Source organism: Podarcis gaigeae, assembly GCF_964106915.1.
Source record: "Podarcis gaigeae genome assembly, chromosome: 8".
NCBI lineage: Eukaryota > Metazoa > Chordata > Lepidosauria > Squamata > Lacertidae > Podarcis > Podarcis gaigeae.
Genome location: NC_139684.1, coordinates 43,416,676 through 43,442,912, shown reverse-complemented (window position 1 = coordinate 43,442,912; position 26,237 = coordinate 43,416,676). Strand labels below are relative to the sequence as shown.

At 48.0% G+C, this 26,237-nt stretch overlaps 4 protein-coding genes across 15 annotated transcripts in view; 2 read left to right on the top strand and 2 right to left on the bottom strand.

Moving 5' to 3' along the window:
* Window positions 1-6,018, top strand: part of NFAT5 (nuclear factor of activated T cells 5) — a 66,181-nt gene extending 60,163 nt beyond the window's left edge. For all 10 annotated transcript variants that reach the window (XM_083752086.1, XM_083752088.1, XM_083752087.1 and 7 more), the window contains 2 exons: window positions 145-385; window positions 1,219-6,018. In XM_083752086.1, the coding sequence (XP_083608212.1) occupies window positions 145-377 (233 nt within the window). In that variant the 3' untranslated portion in view covers window positions 378-385; window positions 1,219-6,018. The remainder of the gene's footprint in view (window positions 1-144; window positions 386-1,218) is intronic.
* A 593-nt stretch (window positions 6,019-6,611) lies between these two features.
* Window positions 6,612-26,237, bottom strand: part of NQO1 (NAD(P)H quinone dehydrogenase 1) — a 178,533-nt gene continuing 158,907 nt past the window's right edge. Inside the window, exons 1-6 of one of the 3 annotated variants that reach the window (XM_083752102.1) lie at window positions 10,866-11,093; window positions 10,263-10,427; window positions 9,890-10,020; window positions 9,174-9,287; window positions 8,655-8,756; window positions 6,612-8,182 (exon numbers count right to left, since the gene is read on the bottom strand). In XM_083752102.1, coding sequence (XP_083608228.1) covers window positions 7,874-8,182; window positions 8,655-8,756; window positions 9,174-9,287; window positions 9,890-10,020; window positions 10,263-10,427; window positions 10,866-10,872 — 828 coding nt within the window. In that variant the 5' untranslated portion in view covers window positions 10,873-11,093 and the 3' untranslated portion in view covers window positions 6,612-7,873. Of the gene's footprint in view, window positions 8,183-8,654; window positions 8,757-9,173; window positions 9,288-9,824; window positions 10,021-10,227; window positions 10,429-10,865; window positions 11,094-26,237 lie in introns of those variants that run through there. The other 2 variants (XM_083752103.1, XM_083752104.1) reach the window with 2 other exon arrangements.
* NOB1 (NIN1 (RPN12) binding protein 1 homolog) lies at window positions 15,206-20,766 on the bottom strand. Its single transcript, XM_083753082.1, has 9 exons — window positions 20,521-20,766; window positions 19,825-19,957; window positions 19,257-19,390; window positions 18,371-18,442; window positions 17,759-17,908; window positions 17,434-17,640; window positions 16,675-16,772; window positions 16,374-16,518; window positions 15,206-15,814 (listed from the first exon to the last, which is right to left on the bottom strand). Exons 1-9 carry the CDS (start codon window positions 20,710-20,712, stop codon window positions 15,545-15,547), a joined length of 1,401 nt encoding a protein of 466 aa, XP_083609208.1. The 5' UTR covers window positions 20,713-20,766; the 3' UTR covers window positions 15,206-15,544.
* The window catches only part of WWP2 (WW domain containing E3 ubiquitin protein ligase 2), a 37,707-nt gene continuing 32,497 nt past the window's right edge, over window positions 21,028-26,237 (top strand). Inside the window, 3 exon segments of the mRNA XM_083753081.1 lie at window positions 21,028-21,071; window positions 21,073-21,088; window positions 24,234-24,297. Of these exon segments, the coding sequence (XP_083609207.1) occupies window positions 21,043-21,071; window positions 21,073-21,088; window positions 24,234-24,297 (109 nt within the window). The 5' untranslated portion in view covers window positions 21,028-21,042.

Here is a 26,237-nt window from a genome sequence, read left to right as displayed (position 1 = left end):
GATCCTAAATGCCTTAGGGGGAAATGCTCTGTGGGGACACTCTAGATGTTTATGAGGACAGTACAATGTGAAATGCAATAGGCTTCCTTTCACTGCTCAATAAATTTGCATGGTGCTCTGAATAAATCTTGTCTTTCTTAACAGACTGTGGCCAGCTCTTAACATCTGGACCCACTTCAATGTCAGATCAGATGATCACAATAAGCCAGCCACAGGGTGAAGCACAGTCATCAGTCACAACTCTACTATCCCAGCAGATGTCTGAAAGCCCCCAGCTGTCTTCTGCTATGACCACCAATCAGAATATGAAGAAGATTGATGACCTGCTAGTGTCTCTACAAAACCAGGGGAACAACAACATGGCTGGCTCCTTCTAACTATCCAGGTGAGTTGGAGATGGGAGTCAAAGACTGTAGCCAAGCCAGCATGTTCTCTTCTTACTTCTTGCAGCTGATAAAAGTCTGTCTTTTCTGCTGCTTCCCCAGAATGATAATAAAATTAGTGCCTGTCTTGAGAGTAAATAGAGCTTCACAGCCCTCATTCTCCTGGCTGTTAGGACACTTGCAGTGGCCTCACTGAACTTGATTACCATGGTTCAGAAATCCCAGGGTGGATATGTGGTTGTTTGCCTTGACTTCAGCTCAAGGCTGAAATATGCAGTTCCAAGGCAGCATGGTCAGCTGTGTTTACTCCACACAGAAATAAAGCATTGTTTTTCTGGTCTGAATAAATTATACAAAGGAAACAGGGGCTTTTACATAATCCTTTTTCTACTGGCAGTGATTGGAATCCTTGCTCTGCCTCTTGAGACATAAAAGTGTCATCCACTTGTCTGCAACAATGCTTTCAGCCATTAGCGCTCTAGGAGCTTGCTTTACAAAAGCATTAAATCTTATTATTTTAGGATGTTAAATCCTACCACGTTCTGTGCTGCTGGTGCAGTTACAAGAGAGAGCTCAGCAGCACATGGCTCTCCCCAAGCCATAATGCTAGGAGGGGCTCTCTCACACTCCAACTCCATAGTATACATCCCCTCTTCAAGTCCCAATCAGATTTCACTGATGGGTGGCAGTAATATTACATTCAAAGAAGCCATCATTGGTAACTTCAGCATAGAGGGAAATAACCAGCTGGTGGATTGTGTTTAATTAGAGTGCTTTAGGGGGAAAGAATGAGGCTCTTACTACGCTTAACTTTTGTCTTTGTGTGTTCTTTTAGCTTGTAACTTCAGAAATCCTGTAATGGACAAGCAGATTTGCAAGACTTTCGTTCTTGTGACTCTGGAATTTAGGATGTTTGGAGTTAAATTTCCTGTGTCAAAGTGCGGCCTTGGACCCAAGGGGAAATGTAGCCTTCACCATCACTTTGGAAGAGTACCCTTGCTAAGCCTGATGAGAAACAGCTGCTGAGTGAGAGCATCAGAGAGAGACTTCTTGAAGCTGGAAGAGGCGAAAGAGGCTCTACTTTGGACAGTTGCCCCCATCTCTAGTCCGGCTGTGGAGATGCAGAGTGCAGCTGCTCATTTATCATTGCAGCTTGGCACTGAAAGAACCTGAGACTGTGTCTGCTCCTCTCTTTCAGCTCCTCTTCACAGCTCTTGGAACAGGCTGCAAAGCACACAGGGATATGTGTTCTAAAATAACTGGGATATACAGATGGTTGATTCACACATTTGTGCTCATCACTTGAAGACTCAATCACTTGATTTGCAGGTGTAAATGGTTTCCAGTGAAAAATGTTGCTTGGGGGAGGTGAAGGTGATTCAAGTGTTCAGTCCTCAATTGTGCATTTCACTCATGCCAGTCATTGCTTAATGGTGTTGAACATACCAGTGTGAATTAGTGACTCTTTGTTAAACGGAAGCTGCTGTCAGCTTCATAGCAGTATGGAGAAAGCTGTGAATTAGCACCTAGGAAGGTGGCATATACTGGCAGAGAGTCTCCTAAAGCCACGAGGGGCGGGGAGTGGGTGATATCCAAGAATGTGACTACAGCTTCCTGGGAGGCTGGAAGATTGGCTGCTCAAACAGGGACTTCTCTGAGCCTCTGGTGCTCTGCCCATCTCCCCTTTCACAAGGGGCCAGTTTGCTATGCTGAGCAATAGAGCCCCTCTTGAGTCCTGCCTTGATAGGCCATAAGCTGAATTTTGTTCCTCTTAATCCCTTTTTTGTCTCTTTCCTCTTGTGTGAAATATGCTGCCACCTGTACAAATCTGAAATAGGTTTTTTGGAGACCAGAAGGTCCATTGTAGTGGGGCTGGAATGACCAAGCTGGCTGATACCTCCTTGGTTTGTAGAGGAGGGGTGAGAGAATATTTTTGGGCATGCTGGTTTCTGCTCCTCCACCCCTTTTCTAATTGGTGCAGGTTTGAAGTCTTAAATTTAAACTCACATGGGGGGAGGGGGATTTGGCAGCTTCCCCTCGGGACTTGAAGGGGTGCCTCTGTATACCAGTTGCTGAGAATTGCAGGTGGGCAGAGTACTATTGCACCTAGGTCCTGCTTGTGGACTAGCTATCTGGTTGGCCACTGTAAGAACATGATGCTGGACTAGATGGGCCATTAAACTGATCCAGTGGGCTTTACTTATGTTCTTACATAGCTCCTTTAGCTCATACGAGACAAGTAACGTCACTCTTTCAAAATGCAAATGCTGGTGATGAATTTGCATCCATTTTGGCTTAAAAGGCAGATGCTCTTGTGTGCTGTCAGCACCAAGGGGCAAACTCAATTTCAGGTGCTCTCCAGGGATAGCTACAGTTTCCCTCTTCTGGATTTTTATTTCCCTCTCTTCCTCTCCTGCACATCAAATGCTGTGCGTGGTGTCTATCACCCAACAGCTGTTGTGTGTGACTCTTGTTGGCATTGGGGAGTTGTGTTTTTTAGTAAGCATTGGTGTTCATTTTTGTTACTTTTGTGTAGAGAAGAATTTAGCTTGTACCTGGTTTTTTAGGCTACCCCTTGTGTGTTTTTTCTAACTTGTGCTCCACCTTGAGCTATGTAGAGTTGTGCTTGTTTTTTGTTATTGTTGTTGTCCTGTTAAATGCCAGTCCGTCTCTGATGTTTGCAGTCAGTGATTCGTTCTGTTTGTCCGTCTCTCTTGGAGAGGCTTGAGTTATGTTTTCAGTAGTACAGGCTATTTTGCCGATATGAAGAGAACTTTTCAGAAAGAGACCTGCTCTAGGTCATTTAATTTTGAATACAGTTTTCAATCGTTCAGGTTTTGGATGGTTTATATCTAATGTGTGTTTCATTTTTTTGGAAAGCTCTATTTTGTATTTAGAAAATGATAAACTATTTTGCTATTTGTACTGAGTGAGTACATTGGCATAAATAATATATATATATATATAAATATATATATGCATATACATATATTCACACACATATATTCTTTTTGCCACAGATTTTTGTGGTAAATGTGTGAGTTTTGTTGTCTGTTTTCCCACAACATGGCATCTAGGAACCAGGGGAAGGGGGGGTTGTTAAGTCTTCACAAAGTATTTGAGTACTTTTTGCAGCAGATGTGATTGGTTCATCTCTGGCCGTTCATATAATCAGGCAGCCTCTGTGCTGATTGGCTGTGAGGGCAACTTCACTGCAGAGGTGACACATGTGCATCTTCCTTTGCATGGGAGTCCCTTGACATGAGCCATTCAGCTGTTCACTCATGGTTAATGTCTAATATTTTATTGCTAGCTTTTTATTTATAACAACACTACAAATTCACAATTGGAACCTTCTTTCCTCATTTCATGATGTCTGTAGCTGCATTGAGCTTGCTTCTCTTACAATGTTATGTTTCTTTTATTTGCTGAAAGAGTATTGAGGAAGGGAAGGAGCAGCCATGTGCCTAACAATGAATGAGGAGGCAGAAAGGGATGTACCAAGCCAGCGGCTTTTGCTTTCACTTCTGGGGATCCTGCAGTTGGGCCTGGGACTGCCTGTGTCTTCTGGAAGAGGCACTTAGTCCCAGGCCATGGCAGGAGCTTTATGGGGAAGAAGTGTGTGGAGAGGGTTGAGTAGGAGCAGGTTGACTTGTACGCTGCTGTGTCTTGTTCACTTCGGTGGCATCAGGACTGTCCTCGGGGGACAGTGCTAAGTCACCAGGGACCAATCCTCTGTTGAACCAAGTTTCCTGCTCAGAGCTGCCTCTTGTCACTTCTCCCCACATTGCTCCAGCCATACAACGCAGGCATCTGCATTCTGTTTGTTAAAAGGGCTCCTGCTGCTGCTCTGTTCAAAACGGTGATGTACATGGGTTTTGGGGTTGGTTTATTTCTATTTTTTCTTGGTCCATTTTAGGTCAATATTTAAATGTGCAACATTTTTAACGTGATTTGGTTACAAAAAAGTATGTATTTGGAACAAAGGTGTGCTCAGTGGCTGGCTGGTGCTGCATCTTTCCTACACCCTTTTTGTTTGTTTTGCGGGGCCTGTGGTAGCAGAGCCTACAAAAGGTATTCTAGAGAGTTTCATGGAGATGGGACCTCGGCAGCCTTGCAAGGTGCATCTTGTTTCCTGTGTGTTCTTGGTCCGTACATGGCATTTGGAGCTCATGTTGTCCCCATTCATTTTCCCCTCTGCATCAGTCCACAAGAATCCAACTAAGCATTTCCACCACAAAGGGCTTCAAACTACAGGAAGCAATCATTTTTATGTACAACTCCCTCTCCCTCCTCAAACACTCTGGATAAAGCCACTTTGGGAATCAGATTTTGTAGAAGTGTAAAAGCCCTTGTGGTTTCAGGTCCCTCCCTGCATATTAATGGTCAAGAGAGAGCTGTCCTTTCAAGCATCCCAGACTTGCTTTCCTTCCTCCTCTTGTGCACCACTCCAAACATGCCTGGGAAAGTGTTTGTGTCTTATCCTTAGTAATCTTCTAGCACACTGCATCAGAGCAGAGCCTGAAAGGCCAGGAAGTACCTCATTTGGTCTTGCCCACCCTGGCAATGAGCAACTTGGTCATAGCCACGTCCCATTTGAAAAGGTTGAAAGGACTAAGTATATTTAGGCTGCACAAGAAAGAACGAAGAGGAGATTTGATAACCATCACTAAGTATTTGACAGGCTGTCACTCTTGATCATGGGAGCAAATTTTGTGTTGTTGTTTTCTCCAGGGCTTCAGTGTTAACCAATAGGTCCATTTTGCAAGAAAAAGGATTTAAACTAAATATTAGGAATAACTTCTTGACAGTCCAGGCTGCTTGTGCCTGCTTCAGAAAATGGTGGTCTCTTGTTTGAGCTCATAGCAGAGGATTTCCTGCATTGAAATAACTTTTGAGTGTAACCCTGACCTCTGCACCAGACATGGCCCATGTGGATGCTGCTGCTGCCACCACTGCAGTTTTCTTTCAGTCCCTGCCACCACTGCCATTTTGATCCTTAAAGCCCTTAGGTAGCTTGGCTGTCATCTGGGGTCCATTGTTTCCTCTTTTCAGCAGCTTTTTTGTATTGGGGCTCTGGCCCATGGAGTCCAACTTGTTTGGAATGAAGTCCCATTTGGACAGGGCAAGGTTATGTTCTGAACAGTTTGGGCTTGGACCTGCTGAGACCAAGAATCTCATTGCACCCCTCTGTCCCAACAGCAATTTGCGTGCAACTAATGAAGGTTTTCTCCCAGAGCTCGGCCTGTTAATATCGCTGCAGTCCTGACACACTCCCTCCCCCTCCCCTTTCTTGCCATGCTCGCTTAGAACAGCACTCAAGACCAGCCGGCCACCAAGCAGCCTCTTCCAGTATCCTGCAATGTGAATGTAGCCTCAGATGGCCCCTTGTGCATTTTGTGTCCCTGGCTTGTGTAGGTGGGTTTCTCAGAGCACTGATAATGGTTTTGTTTATTCTATTGGAGGGGGCGGGGGGGACTCATTTGCATTTGTTTTTAGCTATCCTGTGATAACTTGTTGAATATTAAGAGAGAGATATTTTGCTTCTATTGGGACATTTGTATACTTGCAACTATATTTCTGTACACAGCTGCAGTCAAGAATAAAACTTTGAAAGTTTTCATTTTGCAGTGTATTGCTACTGTGCTCCATTCTTTGCAGTATCTTGGAGTCATTTGGTCCTGAAGTGCAAGGCTAGTGTGTTGTCTGCTGAGCCCTGCACACACTAGCTAGAAGTTTACTAATTGATAGCTCAGTTGGCTAGGGCATGATGCTGGTAACACCAAGGTTGCAGGTTTGATCCCCTTAAGAGGCAGCTGCATATTCCAGCATTGCAGAGGATTTGGACTAGATGATCCTCAGGGTCCCTTCCAACCCTACAATTCTATACATCCCTTTTTGCTCTATGGCCGATAAGCAAGCCAGCACCAGTGTATATGGAGCAGGTGGAGAGGGGTTTCCCTTCACTGGACTGATGGGGAGGTAGAACCTTCTTTGTGTAAATACCTCCTTTGCAGAACCCACCATGTCTGGGCTGGCTTGTCCCATATTACTAACTGTGTATGGTAAAGCAGCAGACTTAGGCTTCTCCTTTCGCCACCTCTCATGGAGACACAAACAGGCACCCCTCCCCTCTGAGTAGTGCTGTCATGCGAGTTGTAATAGGTTCAAACTGTATAAATGCCTAGCACAAAATGTGGCCCTTGACTCAATAGACAGCTGCAAGAGAAAGGTTTAAAAAAGTATTTTATTCTAAATTTCTCTGCTGGCGCAAGAGAGACTTGTATAAATCCACATGACATTCCAACAAACCGGACTAATAGAGGCAACACCTGGCTTTGTTGTTAGTACATGTGAAAGTTATTACCAAAGTACAAAAATCTCAAGTAGTATTAATCCCTACTACCAGCAAGTAAACTAAGAGGATTTAAAGCAACCCTTCCCCTTCCCCGCCAGTTAATTACACTCCCCCCCCCCCACCCCCTGGAGCACCATTTATTGCCAGGGAACTCTGGCCCTGCCTTCCTGTGCTGTGGCTGATTCCAGCTGGGGAAGGTGGGAGCCCAGTTGTCTTCACCACTCTTCCCAGCTGCCCTCTTTTCAGCTGCATCTGTGGCTTGTTTTATCTTCAGGCAGATTGCCACTGCACCTCTCCTCTGGCAGCTCAAGTCTGGTGCAAGTGGTATTGACTGCCAAGTAGCTTGTTTTACCCATTGTGGATTGGTGGTTGCTGATGAAGTAAAGGCAATGAACTCCACCCACCCATTCACCCACACTACCTTGAGGCTACTATGACAAGAAACTGAAGAGCTGGCAAGAAAGCAGCCAGGTGGATCCATACAGTTCTATCCAACTACATTCTACTCCATGTAGACACATTGAAATTAGTGTGCCTAAGTTAGATATGCCTTTTACTTTCAATGGGTCTGCTCCAAGTAGCACTAACATTGGATACAACCTATGGTGCTCTCCAGGCATATGCACTTGGAGAAGCGCAAGACCCAAGCTCTAAGTACTTTGCTCTGGGGTTGGACCTTCCTGCCAACTCTTCTGTTGCTCAAGGCAGTATGGTGGTAATCTTTGCTGAGATGGGGGCTGCAAAGAGGAATGTGAAAGGCTGTGGTGGTTGCCCACCCGTGGATTATAGGCTAGGATCTTAAGGCTGCAAAGAGTAGAACAGTAATAATGCAGGCTCCATTGTGGAGTATATGCCTTGCATTACATACACAAGGTATAACTAACTGTTTTTAATGGTAGAGTGCCCAACCAGCTTTCCCATCTGGTGTGCTCCCAGGTAGTTTGGGTTTCAACTCCCATCATCCTTGTTGGGCTGATGGGACTGGAATCAAACACAGCAGAAGGGTGCCGCTTTGGGGAAGGTCTGCCCTACAGGGACCCTATGAATCCGGAGAAAATGAAAGTAGGAAACTTTAACTGTTAGCATTACTACAGAAAGGCCTTTTTTTGTCCCAATTTACCAACAGAATTTACTATTTCTGCTGGGCTTTGACTTGATTATCAGGCAGGAGTGGCTTTCCCAGATGCTGGCCAGTTGTCAGCCCATATTTTTTATCTTCTTGCTGTTCCTGGACCTCTTTCTTCAGAACAAAGCCCCCAGCAAAGCTCAAATCAAAGTTGTTGCTTGGGGCAAAGCTGAGGGGCGTCTCCTCCCAGATAGTGGCTAATCTCTTCTTCCACATCTCCAGGATTTGGGAGCGGGCCTCTGGTGGTGTATGGCCAATACTGAAAGCGATCTGGGGTGCCAAGACTTGGAAACCACAGAAATGGAGAGTGCCACTCTGGGGAGTAGGAAGAAAGAACATTTGCAAATCAAATACATATTCAAATAGGGCAGGAGGAATGTAATTAGAACAAGTTCAGGACCAATAAAGAGCTCTATAGAGCTCCAGTACTGTATTTTTTTGTGTGTTTTTTTTGTTTCTATACTAAATGTCTGCTATGACATTTTTACTCATTTTAAAAACCTAAAATTTGTCTACAACTTTGCACACAAGGGATGTGGGCTTTCTGCTAGGATTCAGTAAACTACAGCTCTTGAAAAAACAGTCATCTCGCCAATTGGTTGGAATGCAGGATTGTAAACCTCTGGATTACACAAAGGTTCTCAAACCAGACAAGTATAGGAACCTGTAAGAATTCTGTGTAAGGCAGAAGCTTGCACCATCTACTTAAGTATTACACCTTTTAATAATAATTTTAAAACTCTCTTAGAAATAACTCTGGGTTTGACAATAAATGTTGCCTTGTTACCTGTATTGGCCAAAGAAGGATGTTGATGTCCCCATTGATGCCTTCAGGGGTGTACATGGAGCCCATTCCACCAGTGGTGAAGGAAAGTAGAGTCTTCTTATTCTGTAAGTAACCAAATATGAGTTATGTTTTACACAGCAGCTGAGACACTGTCATGCAGAGAGCAGCTAGTGAACAAGGGTCATTTTGCAGAGTATTGTGAAAGCCCAGCTGATCATCGTCTTGCCACCATATGGAGGAAAGGAACTGCACCTTCTCTGTCCCACAGAACACCCTTCTCTAAAATACCAAGAGACAGGGTCATTATCAGAATCCTCTGTCTTTTCCCACCACCACCAGAGTCTGCCATATTGTTTCATGCAGAGCACCAAAGAGGCTGACTGCAGGGCTCAAATGCACAATAGACAGGCTGCAGCTACTGGCCAGTTGGAGCCGAACATGGGAGAGAATGAAAGGTGGTGGCAGCTACAGCAGCAGCAGCAAGACTTCACTCCCACCAAATCCCCACTGCATACCTACCTTGAACGGCCCCTGGTCATACATGGCACTGTAGGAGTAGGCAAATCCACCAGTGAGGACACGCTCATACCACCCTTTCAAGATGGCTGGGACACCAAACCACTGGAGAGGGAACTGCAACAGAAGCAGAGCCACAGGCTAAGGGTTGAGGCCCTTGTTGCACATTCATTTCATGGTACTTTAGAGTCTAGGTACCATTCCCAAAAAGCTCTTCAGTGCCCATGGCATTCCCTTAGAACCACTAGTTCCAGAACTTTGTTCCAATGGCAAGCTCTAGCAGGGGGTTAGAAGCATATTGTTTCCCCCCTGTGAAGTACAGGCCCTCTGTGGACAATTTCCATGTTTGCCAGAATTCAATTTTTAAAGCCTGAGCTGCCAGTGTTGCTCCCGCCCTCTTTACTGAATTAGGACTTCCTAATTTTGCCTCTCCAGAGTTCATTGGCCAGCAAGATTCATGGCCAAAATCCACACTCAGGTCAAACACTACAAACCTAAGGCAAGAAGAGGCTTATGATGCAGGTGAAAAGTCACCCCCCTTTAAACCCCCCCCCCAGGAAACCAGTGTGCATCTATGATAGTTGGAGAAGGGCTGTAGAAGGGGTGGGGGAGACTCATGCCTGAAAACCTGGAGAAACAGTTCACTTAAACAACCCTGGGCTTGATGGACCAGGTAGTCTGACTCCTTAGAAGGCAGCGTCCTGTGATCTGGGAACCACCTGAAAGATGACAAGATCGGCAGCGTCCAGCTTTTTTTGCTCCTCTAAGATGTCCTTGCTCAGGCGGCCTTCTTTCCATGCCAGCCCCGTTTCGGCCGGGTAGCTGAAGTGCTGCGGGTCCTTCGGCTTGCCTGAGGGAGGGGGAGAGGGGGAAAGGTGGGTCCAGGCACGCAGGCGAGGCGGAGCCTCGGGGGGCTCCGGGAAAGGAGCGGCAAAAGGTCCCAAGTACTCGCCCCGACGACAGTTCCTCCAGGCAGGAAGGCGGGGGGAAAGCGCCCGCTACCAGCCGGCCTGAAGCCCAGCCGAGCTGGCGCCGCCGCCAGTCTGTGCAGACACACCTAGCGGAGCGACAGGGACCCAGAGACCTATGTACCGGTGACGTCGTCCCGGGAGAGGACCGGGTTGAAGCGCATGGCGTAGAGATCCGAGACGGTCACCTTCCAGCCACTCTTCTGCAGCGCCTCGACAGCCGCCTCCTTCATGGCATAGTTGAAGGATGTCCGCTCCGGGTGGGCCAGCACGATCAGCGCCTGCCGAGCTGCAAGGAGAGCAGGAGAGGAGAGCCTGGCAAGGCAAGGCACCTCGGGCGGCCAAAGCTCCGGGAGAGCCGCCCTGCCGCCGGGGCTGCAACAGAGGTGGACATACTCCCGCCTCGGCGCCTCCCACCAGGGCAGCGCAGCCTCGCAGGCCCCTGCCTGCCTTTCGGGGGGCCCGCCAGGTGAGCGCCACCCGCCTCCTTGCAAGTTGCTGCCGGCGCTGCCGCAGGGCAGGGCCTCGGGAACCCGAGGGGAGACGCTCTCGAGGCGGGAAAGGACTCCTGCACGGGGAGCCTGTGCCTTGGAGACTCGACTCGATCGATCCCACCCACCCCCGTCCTTCCTCTCTTTTCGACCTGCCTGTTTGGCTCCGCGACGCAGCCTGATGCGCACTTTAGGCCCACCAGAGTAAGGCAGGGCCGAGGAGACGAGCTACTTACCAGCCATGGCGATGCAAGCCGGGCAGCAGTTGAACTAAGCCGTCGGCGCCGCGGGTCTTATAAGAGGCGGAGGAGGCGGCGCGGATTTGCTGAGTCACTGGGGCGGAGAAACCACACTCCGGCCAGACCCAGCATGTTGCCTCTTGGTTCCCCGAGGGGAAGGCTTCGCCCCGAGGGAGACTGCCTCTGTATCGCAAAACTTATGACCATCGAGAGCCCATTCACTTCTCCCTTAATTTGGCAGCTCTCCATCTAAAGACACGCCTCCGGCCCAGCATCCCACCAGATGTCCGCAAACGAAGCTCACAAGGAAGACGCAAAACCTCCTGTCATCTCTGCCGTTGGCATTCAGAGATAGACTGTCTCTGACGCTGAAGGGCCTATTTAGCTGCCATGCTGTTAGGGGCCAGCGTCCACTCGTAGCCCTCACAGGGGAGACTGGTGACAATGCTTAATAGCTACTTTTCCAACATGGGTGTAGCCAGAATTGGGGGGGGGGGATCAGGACCGACATGATTGGTCAGTTAGATTAGTATTTCTATTGCATTACTTGATCTAGGGGAGGGCAGCTGCCCACCCCCCTTGGCTACACCCATGGTTTTCAACGTGAAATGTGCCTTTTTCATTGATGCAGTCCCAGCTTGGGGCTCTATCCAAGGCAAAACCCCAGACAGAATTTATCTCACTGGAAAGCAGATAAAAGGGCACCAGAATATGCCATGCTGCTTCACCTGCCCATTTGCTGGCAGAAAGCAGAGAAAAATTGATGATAGGAGGCCTTCTGCAAAGTGAACCTGGAACACCTGACATAGTGCAAATGAAATACATGAACCCAGCCTTGTACTCTGCCTTTTCTTAATTCTGCATGACTCCCGACCCCTGCTGCAAATGAAGACACAAGCCCCAGCCCTGCCTCAGCTGCCTTTTCTGGAAAACATATGTTGAAAGGGTGGAGAAATTGCCCTTCTAGCACCTCTTAATAAGAGTCATTGGAGTGTTTGCTTGGTCCAGGATGGGGCAAAGGTAAGTACCAGAGTAGATGCTTTAGAAGGTGTGTGCAGATGGCAGCTTTGGGGAGGGATCAGTGCTTGTCAAGGACTCCTCCCATTCTGGATCTCTTACTGTATTTGCAGATCCATGCAACAGGCCTGCACAATTTAACCCCCTCCCCTGAAAAAAAAAAAAAAAAAGCACCTTGCTAGTTGAAGATACCCATGTTGGTTCAGTGCAGAAGTGTTAAGCCAAGCTGCTAGAAAGATGCAGTTTGAACTTGTCTTTGGTGATGAAATTACAGAATGTTAATTTTACAAGAATCGCTCACAGGCTTCCAGCTAGGCATTCTTGCTGGTGGCTTTTGACATCTCAGCAGCCCTTCCCTTGCCCACAGCATTTTGGGGAAGAGTTTTAGCTCTTTTTTTGAAATGAGCAGAATCCCTCAATTATTGAATGAAGGCTATCCCTATTAAACAATTCATGCCCTAAGTTAGTGGTACATACAGTACAGGAATGAATGTAAAAAATCCTACATTAGTGCAAAGACTTAAGTCTAGAGATGGGCATTCATTCTGGAGGATATGGCATTTTCATTCAATGAAAATTGAACTGTAGACAATGCAAAAACCCATTTAAATACAAGTTGTGAAAACAGCTGCTGTTAATCCTCTTCAGAGGCACCAAATAGCCTAGTCAGGTAGTGTTTGAATTTGTACTGTTTGGGACATCTGATGATGTGCAGCTATTCTTATATACAAAGTCAGACCATTGGTCCTTCAAGCCTAGCAGTATTTACTCTGCAGGGCAGAAGGACAAAAGAGGAGCCTGCTGGATCAGGTCAGTGAGCCATTTAGTCCCGCATCCTGTCCTCATAGTGCCCAACCAGATGCCTGCAAGCTGGACATGAGTGCAACAAGCACTCTCCCCACTTGTGATTCCCAGCAACTGGTTTTCAGAGGCATGATAGTGCAGGTACAACATAGCCATTGATAGCCTTCTCCTCCACGAATTTGTCTAATCCTCATTTAATGCCATCCAAGTTGGTGGCAATCATTGCCTCTTGTGAAAGCTAATTCCATAGTATAACTATGCGCTGTGTGGAGAAGTCTCTTCCTTTGTCTGTCCTAAAACGACAGTCAGGGCATGGATCCACAGCAGTGAGCAGAGGAGAAATGACCGCTGGGAGGGGCGCAGAGAGAAGAAATGCCATGGTGCCTCTGCAGTACCACAACCAGACATCTTCATCTGCCTCTGCTGCAACAAAACATGTTTCTTCCGCATTGGTCTCTACACCCAAAGTGCTGTAACTCTCCAACAGTTTGATTTTACCCAAAGGTGCCCTTTCCCATTGTCTCCCAAGACAGACAATGCCAACAACTTATTCCCGCCACCCATCCACTGCATCATTCATCAAGCTCTTTGTACAGTTCAGATTACTGATTGGATCTTTGGAGGGAGAAATTACCAAATGAAAAAATGGGAGCATGTGAAATAGTAAGCATATGAAAGAATTAGCTCTTGCTCTTGCTGCCACATTGGGGAGAAGGCTAGGCAAATACACAAAGCCTTACCAGCTCAGGCTCCTATCAAGGGACTACTGGACTGCTGGCATTGACAACAGGCAAATGGTATCCAAAGCAATCAGAGAGAACTAGGACTCTTTAAGGGGGTCCCCAGGGCCCAAGATGTTGCTGTAGTCCTTAGTCCAGTCATAAACAAAGGAGAACAAACATGCTAATTAAACTCCAAGCAGGCCAGGAGCCTTGCTAAGAGGTATCTCTGTGCTCGGCGTGGCACTTGGGTCCTCACAAACACAATGAATCAGTTTCCTGTGAGGCTACTGGTGTTCTCCAACAGCCTCTGGGTGCCACTACAAAGAATCCTGTGGACAGTATTTGGAAGTAGTAAAATGATTTCAGGCTGTACCAAACTAGCTTCTGTTGCTGACCATGGCTATCTTCTATATCAGTACTGTAATGGGATGGATCCAGAGGCAGCAATGTCACATGAATTTTGGGCGATGGTCATTTCTCTGAATGCTCTGCTCTGTGGCAAGATCACACACCTCCTGGGAGTATTTTCAATACATATGGGAATTCATATTAATTAATTAGTAGAATACAATTCCAATAGGAAGCAGCAGTGTCTGCTTTTGGCGAAAGGTATATGGGAACAGGTAAAAGAGAAAGGTACAAGTCACCAAACTTTGCTAAAAGTGTGTGTGTGTGTGTGTGTGTGTGTGTGTGTGTAAGCCACTCCTGTGTTTATTAAGTCCTAGCCACCAAGGGCAGGTCTTTGGTGTTTGCACGGCAGATTCAGAACAAAGCAAGCAGGCTAGGCGTGCCTATGAAGTTGGCAACTGCCTCCCTAGAAGATGGCAAAGAATGTTTTTGACAGCCCTTTCATTCAAGCTCCAAATGCCCAGATTAACTTTGTGTGGTGCCAGGGTGGGGCACTGTTAGCGACTTAACTAGAGCTATGCAAGGACTGGGCAGGGCTCTTTGTTTGCACTAGAAATCTATCTAATCAAATTTCATTTACTAGTCAGTTTTGCTCCCAGGTATATAGTGGGCCTTTGTTGCATGTTGGGGCATAGTTAGGAGGAATGGAACAGGGGCCAGTCTGCAGCAAACTGGCTGTTAACCTTTCCTCTACAAGGAAAAGGCTTGTTAAGTGCAAGGAGGATTTGCTGTAGCCCAAGGCAGGAAGCAGTGGAAAATGTGACACAACTTGTCTTGCAAGAGGACCCACCAGAGGGCTGGGGGAGAACACCTGCGGCTCTCTCTGTGAGTAGGACGTGGCCTTATGGAGTTGCCACCAGCTCACTGCCAGGCATTTTTGCAGTTTTTTGTGACATTCCTGCAGTTGTCCTTCTCATGGCTCTTTAACCCCTTTCCACAAAAGAGAAAAGATTTTAGGCAACCTATTGTCATATGTTTTGACAATAGTGGAAGTGATCTTTTGAGTTAAACAGAGGCCTATTCCCCAGCATAGGTATTTAGACCAAAAATTAAACAGGCTTTTACAGGTTCCTACTCTTATTAGCCCACATGGATGTGTGTTTTGGGGTTAATCAGCTATTGGGCCATAAACTTTTCTGTTTTTGCTTTGAACAGCCACTTCTGAGGAAGAGCTTTGTGGAACTCAAAAGTTTGCAGAGCAGTGCTTCCTCTCTAGCCATCCCAACCAGCTCACTGTATGGCTGAAGACCTAGTAGAAAAAGAACAAGGCTTGTGCTCTTGAATACTACAAGGGAAAGGCCACCTTCCGCTCATGGGAGAAAAGGGGTCTAGTTGTCAGGAAAGGGACAAGCTAAACCACAAGGAGCTGTGCACAGACACCAAATGTGCAGACACCCTGGTTTATTTAAAAAAACAAAACAAAACAAAACAAAACATGCAGCCACCGCTGCTGAGTCTTTTGCATTAGAATGCACCCAAGACCTGAGCGCAGCACATGGATTCTGCCACACGAGGGCCACTCTCACTTTCCAGATCACTTGGCAGTCTGCCTCCCACCTTCCTGCTGCTTGCCCTTTATTCATACTAGTGTCTGTTGCCTTGGAAGCAGTCAGGAAGTAGAGCCAAAGGGCAAAGTCCTGCCTTCACACAAGCTGTAGGAAACAAAAGACTTGTCCTCCCTTCATTGACAAGTGGGACAGGTGAGTGGTTGCATCTCTCCCCACCTCATCTCTTTTTCACAAATTTTTTGGAGGCTGTGTTGGGGTTCAGACGCCTCCTGCCTGCACCCAGTGCCGTATCCCGGATCTGTAGATTGGCCGCCCGGCTGTAGATGTCGTTTTCCGCAAACGGAGAAACTCCTGCAATATAATCGGGGTCAAAGACGTTTGTCTTCTGCCTGGCCTTGCGGGAGAGCCGTTGCTGGGGGAAGTGCTGGTCCTCTGTCAGGTGGGGATTGTTTGCGTGCTTCCCACCCTGAGGAGCTGGAAGAGAGTACTGTGGAAAGAAAGAGGCACACACTGAAGCCAAAAGGCCCAATGCACCCTGCCCCACACCCCTGACAGGGAGAGGCACCTCACACTTGACTTTCATCCTTGTTGTATTTTTTCCAAGTTACGGTTTTACATTTTTACTTACAGTGGTATCCAATCCACTCATGGTTGTAGCATGAGGAGTGACAGCTGCACAACAGACACCCCCACATCTTCTTCCCCCATAATCTGTTATGGGGTTCCCCCAACTCTTTGGAGAAAATTTGGGAAGGCGTAGGACACATGCAGGGGGAAAATTTGCTGCACAATCATAAATCATTGTACTAGTGGAACAAGTTCCTTAAAGCTACACTGGATAGCACTGGCCACAGAACTTTTGCCATTGGGAGGAAATAAATAAGCCCAGAGAAGATTCTTCTGCTGGCCCCAGAGGCCATCATGGCCTGCTGCAGACTCTTATTTCTTGCCTCAGGTGCTCAGCTGGGAGCACAGGCAGCCAACAGAGACGACAACAAGCGTAGAAAGCCCATAAGAGCACTGGAGCCCAGAGCAGAGCTGCTCACCCGGAGGCCACGGGGGTTCAAGACCTTGGGATTCCGGGAAAAATGCATGTGGATGGTGCCATCGTCGTCCACGCTCACCGCCACCTTCTTAAGCGTCTTGTTCCCGCAGTGGGGGCAGAAGAGCCGGGTCATTTCTGATGTGGTTCTGGAGGAAAGCAGAGAAGCCAGGTCAGCGGGTTGACAACCTTGGCAGCAGCCCATTGACTAAGCCCAAGGGGCACCTCCTGAATATGGCTGGACACAGCCCCAGCTGTTGCCCATATGCCAGAGATTGCAGCCCAGCCACCAACTCATCACATACTTGAAGCAGCCATGGCAGCGCAGGACGTAGCTCCGGGTGTGCCGGATCAGCATGCCATTGACTGCCAGCACATGCAGGCCCATCTGCAGCAGAATGTTCTGTGGGAAAGAGACCAGAGAAGGTGAGGGGAGCCCAATCAGCACCCAACGTGCCCCCATGATGCTGGTGCAGGGCAGGTCCCTCTCAACAGACTTTGGATACTCCATAGGTTGGGGTCTTGGAAAGGGCTGGAGCTAAAATAAGGCAATGCTTGCTCTCCTTTTTAAAAAACACAAAATGCTGGCTTTGGAAGTTTGCTCTTCTTTTGCTGCTGGGCTGACCAAACTTCTCCAGTTGAAAGAGAGCCCCCAGTTTCCTCTCCTTCAGGTCTGCCAGGTTGCCCAACTCAGAGCACAAAGCGCTACTTCCCCTCTCCCCTTCCTGTTTTTGTCCCACTGCCTGTTTGCCTTCAATCCACCTCCTGGAGCTTCTCCTCTCTCTCTCTCTCATCCCTCTGCTCTACACCTGACCGCTTCCCTCTTCTTAGCTTCCTGCTGCCACCCAAGTCACCCCTTGCTGCTCATGAGCCAACCTTTCTGTCCCTCCTATTCTCATCATGTTCTTCCAACATAGACCATAAAACCTCTGCTGGGCCTCCAGGCAGCTGTAGCAGGCACAAGAATGTAGCAGGAGGCTTACAAGGATGAAAGGGCAAGCATACATCCTTCTCCCTCCCCTCAAGCCCTGGGGACCACCTGGTCTCACATAGCCCACACTTGCCTGCATGGCAAAGTCGGTGGTGACACAGCCAACCTGCACACCAGCTGGCTCATCAGCCTGGCCCATGCCCTGTTGGATCTGCTTGATGTTGCTAGGCGTGATCCAGCCTTCTTCGTCATCGCTGTCCTCTCCACTCTGCTCCTCCTCCTCACCACTACTCTTGTTGCCTTTGGGGTCCTCCGGCACAATAACAACAGCATCCGCTTTCTGCGAGAAACAGACCAATTGGGAGAGGATCCGCTGAGCACAGAACCTTCCCAGGCTGCGGAGATGAAGGTGGTGCCCGGTGAGGCAGGAAGAAAGGAAAGAATGCTAGACTTCTTACCAGCAAGTCCAGTAGGTCCTCCTCAATGCTGGGCAGAGGATTCCTCCAGAACAGGAAGGAACCAAACTCAGAGGTTTCAGGGCCTGTGGAGTCTGCAGAGTTTCTGCTTCCCACCACGGAAGGACTCTTCTCACCTCCTGGGCACTTGGTCTAGAAGAAAAGCTGACATGTATGAATTGCCAGAAGAAACAGTCATATACAAGCTCCAGATTGCTTACACTGGCTGGCAGCAATAGCTCTCTGGGGTGTTTACCTGGAGATGCTGGCTGGGATTGAACCTGAGACCTTTTGCAAGCAAAGCAGGTGCTCCACCACTGAGCGATTTGCCCATCCTCCATGGCCCTCTCAGAAAAACCGTGTGGCTACCTCTTCCTTTAAGCTTCTGGTAGATGCTGAATGATCACTGGATCCTCACACAAGCCAAGGAGGAGATGCTGCCTATCAAGGACTCCCAGCGCAAGGGCTCAACTGGCATACCTGGTCATTCCCAGATTACACCCCGTGCAACCAGGAGGTGGGGAGGGACAGTGAGTCACCAAGGTGTGCTACCCTCTGCTCATACTCCTTCCATGAATAGTGGGGCAGAGTTTCAGATTGCTCAGAGGCAATTACCTTGGAAGGTAGATGGAAGCCAGCAACGTGAACAGGTGTCTCAGGGTGCTGCTTTGTTGAGCTGAGTTTTACCTGCAAGGATCCAGGGTGGGGAGAAAAAAGAAAGTGGGATGTGGGTCGGGTAGGGCATAGTGTTGATTTTTGCAGCAGCAGCAGCAGCCGCAGCAGCCTCACAAAACCTACCATCCCAGAGTCTGATCAGCTTTTGAGCAGTAATGGCAAGAAGAATGGCATTCAAGACACAGCAGAGCATAGGACAGGATTCAGGCAGTGCATAATCAGCCTGTTTGGCATTTGCAGCAGCAGGAAACAGACAAAGACAAAACATAGGTTGCTAACACATGCAGCTGGTGGCAAGAGTGTCCTGCATTCATGTGGAACTGGATTGCCCCCTCCTACTGGATAGGAAGAATATTGCAACAAGGGGCCTCCTCGATCAGCCACAGAGGGAGTTGACTTCCCTCCTCACTGGCAGAAAGAACCCTTTTCACACAGATGAAAGGTAGGAGCAAATGCTGACATGAGCCAGAGAAACAAGGGCCGCAGGGTCATTTACACAGCATCTCTGTCCAAGCAAGGAAATATTATCTGGGCCCCAACTAGACAGTAATGCCTGTGCCCATCCCACCACTTGGTTCCTGGCATTATCCATCTGGTCAACACCCCCCCCCCCCACTTCCCTAATTTCCCCTTCTCTTGTGTGTCTTGTTTTTTAAAGTGTGTAAGCCTAAGGGCAGGACCTCTCTCTGTCTGTCTTTTAAATGTGAGTTGTTTGGAAGAAAACATTTGCCTAAAAAGCAGGATACAAAACCAACATCATAGTAAATAAATATTTTGCTGGAAAAGGCCCCTTCAAAAGAGAAATAAGAAAAGAAGGAAGATCCACCTTCTGCTCTGGCTCTTTCTTCAAGTGAGCCACACCAACATTTTCTGCTTCCAGCTGGTAGGTCAAGGCCAGGACTTGGATGTCTGTGGCTGAAAGACTGGGGTAGTCACCCGTCTTCTTGGAAAACTCCGTCACTAGAAACAAAGGAATATTTCAGTGTTCAAGCCCAGAGGCAAAACTAGGAAATCACAACCGGTCATGAGGAAAACCTGCTTCTCTAATTCCAGAGGGCACCAGGAAAACACATCAAAGAGCAAGTAACAATGAAGCAATTGTAGGTGATCAACTTGATTTCTACTCCTGACCGCGCGTGTGTGTGTATCACATGTTAGTTGGGGTTATAGTCAACAAAGCCCCACCCAGAGTAGATCAATTGAAATTAATGAAAGTAAGTCATGTCCATTAATCTCGATGGGTCTACCCTGAGTAGGACTAGAATTGAATACCACCCTTTGCTCTCCAGTCAAGAGCTCTAAGTTACTTACAAAAAGAAAAAGGCAAGTCACGGAAGAGGGGATGGGGTGGGAGAGGGGCAGGAAGGACAGACCATGAAATAGAGGCTACTCACCAAGCCTTACATATTCAGGAAAAGGCTGCTTGAAGTGGAGCTCATAGGGCAGCACTGCCAACCGCCTGCGGGTCTCCTTGTCTCGGATCTCAGTCACCACCTCTCGGATTGTGTAGATGTTCTTGCCAATGTCCTGCCAGTGGGGAAGACACAGCTGAGAGCTGTTGAATGTGGGTCGGGAACCTGAGGGCTGGAAGGGGGCCGGCCGGGGTGTGTGTGTGTGCAACTAGGTTAGGGAAGAGAGAGGCAGACCTACAGCCACACCTCTCCTGACCTACTGCTCACATTCTAGGAGCAAAAGCTAATCTGGGGGTTCTGGGATGCCCACATACCGAGAAGCATAACAGGGCCACCTGCAACAAGGGAGGGGACACCAGGAGTCCCATGCAACATTCTGAGGAGCTACCTTGGCTTGGTAGGCGGGTGTGTGTGTGTCCCTTCCCAACCGCCCGAAGCTGTCAAGGGATAGGGAACAATCTCCAGGCCCACAACCCCAACCTGCCATGCGCCGTAAGGAGAGTCTCTGTCTAGGCAGCTTTCTCTCTCTACTCGGGATGGCCTAATAAGTCTCCAGGTCCAACAAAAATCTACCGCAAAGTAAAGCATACACCTGGGCCTGTGGTCCTTTCTCGCGGGGCTCCCCAGTGGGGCCACTGGCCAAGCTAGGCAGCCGTTCTCAGCCTTCTCCCACTGTACCTGAAGCGGGGCTCCACGCAGGAAAGCTCCAGCATCAGCCACGACATGCTCCACGGGAGCCATTTTGCCCCACTTTAGACTGTGACTCCCAGGGCACTCTGGGAAGTGTAGTCTTTCTCCCCCCCGCTCTCCATTGTGGAGCATGCTGGGAACTGTGGGCCTCACAGAGGATAGTTCGCAGAAGAAAGGCATGCTGGGAGCTGTAGTTCCCCTCTAAAACCGTCATTTCTTCCTAGACTTAAAAAAGAATAGAGCATTGCATTGTTTGAAGGCGGGCTTTTAATCTAATACTTTTGATGCCGCCCACCCACCTCCAAAGAATCCCGGGGAAATAAACTTATACTTCCAGTCTGACAAGACAACCGGAACTTATACTTCCAGTCTGACATCCCGACAACCGGAAGTCGGAGACCCTGCAGCCACCGCTTCCTCCACCATTCCGCTCTAGCCGTCCTGGCTCCGTAGCCTCCCTTTCCACTTCCGAAGTATGTGTCACGTGACGTGTCACTTGTCACATGACCCATGACTACAGGAGGTGGAAGTGGGAAGAAGCTGGGAACCGTCGCCGGTAAGTCTGGAGATTTGAGGGTGGGAAGCGGGGGGTCTGGCCACTGCTGTGATTGACACATACGGATACCCACACCCGCTTGCTTGCTTACCTGGCTTCCTTCTCTCCAACATTTTGAAAATCAGCGGGCAGCTTTAAAAAACAAAACACTCCTGAGTTTCTCTTTTAAAAAACAAACAAACATTCGTTTGTTTGTTTTTAGGGGTTGTTAGTTCCATCCCGCTTTTCAGGTTATAACAGCAACAGCAACCCCCGCCCCGCGAAGCTACAGGAAAGGCGAAGGTGGCAAATGAAGGGATGAAGTAGTTAGCCAAAACCTTTAGAAACGGGAGGCCTGAGCAAACCCCAAATATTTTTGCTGTATGTGTGCGTATATAATGTCGACAGGCTTGGAAACCGCAGGCACCCTGGGTCTCCAGCCCCACTGCCTGCCTGCCTTGTTCCTTGAAAGCTTTAAAGAGGGCAGGGGTTGTCTCTGAGTACCTCAGCAGCTGAGCTCGTCTGTTCAGAAGGTGTCCTTAAGATATGTACTTTCTATGAGGTGGACTGCTCTACGGTGAAGAGGGCCTCAGGCCCTTTAAGGCAGACTACGTTAGCCTGCTGCCTGCCCTTCAGCAGTTTTGGACTACAACTCTCATCATCCTTAGCCAGTACGGTTGTAGTCCAAAACACCTGGAGTATACTAGGTTGGTGAGAGCAGTGTTCAAAACTCCCATTGTTTTAGGCACATTATGTGACGGAATTTCATTAGTGTGAACAGTTTCTGAGCTCTGGGCACAGTACTGCACCAAAGATTTCAGATTAAAACTGCGGAGTGGAAGGAAAGAAGGACCTTTTTCTGCCTCCCCACTTCCAGCTACTCTCTGAAGACAGGAGAAGAGACCCTCTTAAGAATATTGGTGGGGGGGGGGGGTGAGCAGGGGAAGCAATAAACAATGTGAAAAATGAACATAATATTTTAGCTGCAGTTTGTTCATTTTCAGCTTTGCATTGTTATTTTAACAGTGTGCTGTTGTTGCACCCACAACCTAGGTTTAAGATGCCATTTAGCTCCTAGCTTCATATATCAGTTTCTAACACTGGGTAAGAGTTGCTTTCATATGACTATGGACACCTGGACTTATTTTTTGGCAGTCACTGTAGAGTTTTCCCCAGAGAGCTGGGCTGCCATTAACCTACTCAGCTGTGGGACAAATTGCTACGTTTTGTGCCAGTGGAAGTGTCCAGATGGTCTGTATAGGGTGTGCTTTTCAGTTGTGTTGCTCTACAGTGCCTTGCTGTATGATGAGGCTGCATCAAACCATTGGGTGCCCTTCCTCCTTTTCTAAGGTTCCCACAGAATAGCCTTTGGCTCTACTAGGGGCACTATGACGTTCCTTGGACGCATGCAAAGGAGGTTCATCCACTTATTTGCTTTGTTCAGATTATAGGGAAGTTTGTATTGCTTCTTTTATTGCATTGCTTATTGTTTGGGATTCAGCTTTTCTGTTGGAACTGCTGTTTATGTGCTCACTATACATAAGCGCAAGGATTGAGACAGGTTTGCTTCTTGAATTGGCTGACTGCTGCAGCTACTTGTAAAGATTTACTGTAGCCTAAGTGATACTGTTTAAACAAAGGTGTGTGCACGCGCACAAATGAATTGTGTAGATTCTTCCTGGTTGTAGCAAGGACTGCTGTGGGAAACATAGGGACTCTTTAAAGGAGCTCCAGAGAGTTCTACAAAGAAGTATGGGAGTATTTCACAAAGGAGAGAGGACAGCTCTCTCTGTCATGCAGATAACAGCTGATGTAGAGACGTCATGAGGCATGTTGAGTGATTTTTGCCACTGCCTCTTGCATTGCTGTGTGTGAACTATTAGACTTCTTGTTTGCATCTTGCTCATTTTGTTGAAAGGAACTACCAACATTGATGTTCTCTGGGTACACTAGAACTGTACCCATATGTGGGATTGATCTAACACCATCCACCTATAATTTACCTTATGTTCTGTTTAACTCAATTTTTGGCCCATTCTCAATGCATCTGAGACCATGGAGGGAATGAAGTGAATTGGTATGTGTGTCACCTATCACCTTCACAGAGTGCTGGGTTTGAAGGAGAGTAATAAATATGCAATGATTGAATGTGTTAATGATTAGCTGACTTGGTTTGGTTCCTCCTGAGCAGCTTGCGTGGTTGCTAGACTCACACTCTGTTGTGAACCAACTCTGTCTTTCTGCTCTTGGAGATCTGTAGCTAGTGCAAATCAACAAACTCACTCTTCTGTGGGGGATAGAAAGTGAGCGAGGAAACTCATTCAGGAGGGGGTGTTCCTGCTTCTTTTTCTAACCTTACCTGCCCACTTGTCATTCAGAGACTTAAAATACAAAACTTTTTATGATCCAGAAGCTCAAGCATGAAGAAGTTCCTCCTCTTTGCTGAATGAAAAGCTCCCGTAGGGCTGCTCCTGCTCCTCTTCATCATCAGAGCTTGCTGTGTGCAAACAAATGCTAGCAGTCCTTAACTGAGCTGTTCTGCACCCACTTCCTCTTTGTGTCTGTGCTCTGAAGCTCTCTTCTTCCATCTGTCTTTGCTGTCTTACTCAGTGAGGGGAATTTCCCACTCTACCCCCTGGGGCCTGGTTTTTCCGGAACTGTTGCTGGATTGGGGCTTCTGATGGTTCTCTTCAAGGAGCTCTATCTGTTCCAGAATTCAGAACTCAACAACTGGAAAAGTTCTAAGTTTGGAGGGTGCAGTTATCTGTATGGTTGGTGAGAGCAAGGTATTTCCTGTCCTGAGCCAAAGGGGCAAACTTAAAGAAGCAGCAGGAAGTAGCCAAACTCCTAGCATCTCACACCATCAGGCCATTCTAGCTGTGGCCATGGGCATAGCCAAGGAGGGGTGGGGGGGCAACTGCCCCCCAAGCAATACAAATCAATACAAATCTGAGGTTCTGTCCCCCCTAACAAAAGCCTGCCCCTCCTAACAAAAACCCTGGATACGCCCATGTCTGTGGCTGATGGAAGCTGGAGCCCATAAACCAGGTTTCCTCCCATTCCCTAGTGCTGATGCTCCCAGCTCTGTGTCCAGTACCGGAACTTGGAGGAGACTCGCCCCAACTTTTCAGACAATGTGTCACCTGTTGCTCTCTCGCTTTCGTAGGCATCCAGCGATGAAATGGCTTCTGTGGGGTTGCCTGGAGAGAAATCTCCACTTACTGTGAAAGGTGAGTCCTCTTGTCCAGGAGCAACTCTCTGGAGTTTGGCAATAATAAGGAGGTATTGGTTGTTTCTGGTCTGCCCCTCTGTTGGCTCTGGATGTCCTTTCTCCTTGGCTAGCCTGTGAAATTCCCATCAGCTGCAAGGGTTTTTTGTGTAAGCGTAGCTGCGCCGTGGGGTTGTGTTCAGTTAATTTACAAATCTCTTTCCATGAAGCATCTTAAAGGAATTTCATAACACATTAAAAAACACATATAGAAACAATCATACATATTAAAAAACAATTTCAGATCCATTACAGATATTGACTGGTTATCAGCCAAGTTCAGATCAGAATATTAGGAGGCTTATAGAACCCACAAAACAAGTGAGATTCTTCCTATGTGCTGAACAAACATTTATATTGCTTTATGGGTGCTGTTCTGAGCTATTCAGACTCACAAATAATTATGCTGAGCAAAAGCTTAAAAAAAAAAAACAGTAGGGAGCAGAGCAGTCTGGATGAGAACATTTCATGTCTCCCAGGAGGTGCTAAATATTCTCTAAAATGAAGAGGAGGCTAGTTTACATTGAGATGGGTAACTTGTGGCCCTTCAGAGGTTGTTGGGTTCTCATTTCCCTCAGCACCAGCCAGTGTGGTCAGTAGTCAGGGATGGTGGGAGTTGTCATCTGAAGGGTAACAGATTCCACCCCCTTTACACTGCTTTTATTTTAAGCAGCTGCCAGTGAAGAAGAGCTCCATTTAACATGAAAGCACTGCAGCCAGCATTTGGGTGGTCCCATGATAATTCCTCGACTTGTTTGCTGTGGTCTTTCAGTTATTCCCAGTCATTCCCACTTGTGCTGTCCCCAGCGTAGGGATGACTTCTTCTTTTTTTAGCCTGACCCAGAATTTCCTTGCCTGCGAGAAAACCCTTGCCGACAAGATGACTGTGTGACCTTCTGATCTTTTCCCTACAGCTTGCCAAGATGGCCTGAACTTTAGCAGTCCCCACTCCTAACTACTGTCAGTTCAGGGTGGGGAACAAATGGGTTCTCCCATCAGTATTTGTTTGTATGTGTGTGTGTACACACACATTCATTTACATTCAAGGGTGGGTGTGGGAAGAGAAACAGCTTCCCTACCATCTAGTCATAACAGCAATGGACTTTTACTTGCTGATCCTGCAAACTTTAGATCCAGGTCAGAGAGGCATGGCTGTGGTAGGGTTACTTACCGGGTCCTTCCACACCCTGAGAGCCACCACTGCAGGGTCATCCCATCATACTGCAGGAACTCAGCTAACTACAACTGCTTAAATTCATTCTACAAGGAGGAAGGCTGGAAGTTGCTTTATACTGAGTCCATATAGATTAATATTGTCCACACTGAGTGGCAGCAGCTCTCCAGGGTTTCAGGCAAGGGTATCTCCCAACTCTACTGATATGTGAGTGTTTAACTCTTCACATTGCCCTCCATTCTTAAAAATGAGACCCACAAGCTTTTCTCTTGTCCTCTGGCCTGTTGTGACAGCAGTGTGCCATTGGGTCATTGCTCATAAGGACTGAGAGGCAACTCTCCCCTTTCTTCCCCCCCACCCCAGACTTGTTTTTCTGGCTAGCTGGTGCCCCCCCCCCAACATGAATGCTTTGGTTGCACCTCAAGCAGCTGCAGGGGGGGGGAGAGCGTATGATGGGGCCAAACGGCAGCCTCTTGCGGCTGTTAGGTCCGGCCAGCTGCACACGCTGTGCCACCAGGGGGCTCCCAACACTGGCAGTTGCAGGAGCGTTTCTGCACAGGCTGCAGCTGTTCTGCCTTCCTCTCGTGGCTGAAATGTCAGCCCCTGGGTCTGTAGTCGGCACTCATCAGCCTTGGCACTCTCCAGCTAGGGCTAGGCTCTGGGTCTCAAGTAAGAGACCCTCTGGAATGCCAAGGGGGCACTCTTGCCTCCTTGTCCAGTGCAAGCTC

Bases quoted from the DNA above. Each gene is read 5' to 3' on its own strand.
- NOB1 (XM_083753082.1), bottom strand. From the start codon at position 20,712: ATGCCTTTCTTCTGCGAACTATCCTCTGTGAGGCCCACAGTTCCCAGC. The intron at 16,773-17,433 runs GCAAGTGTGGGC...TCTTTCCCACAG, and splicing joins CCACCGACTTTGCCATGCAG to AACATTCTGCTGCAGATGGG. The intron at 15,815-16,373 runs GTGAGCAGCTCT...TTCTTTCCACAG, and splicing joins TGAACCCCCGTGGCCTCCGG to TACTCTCTTCCAGCTCCTCA.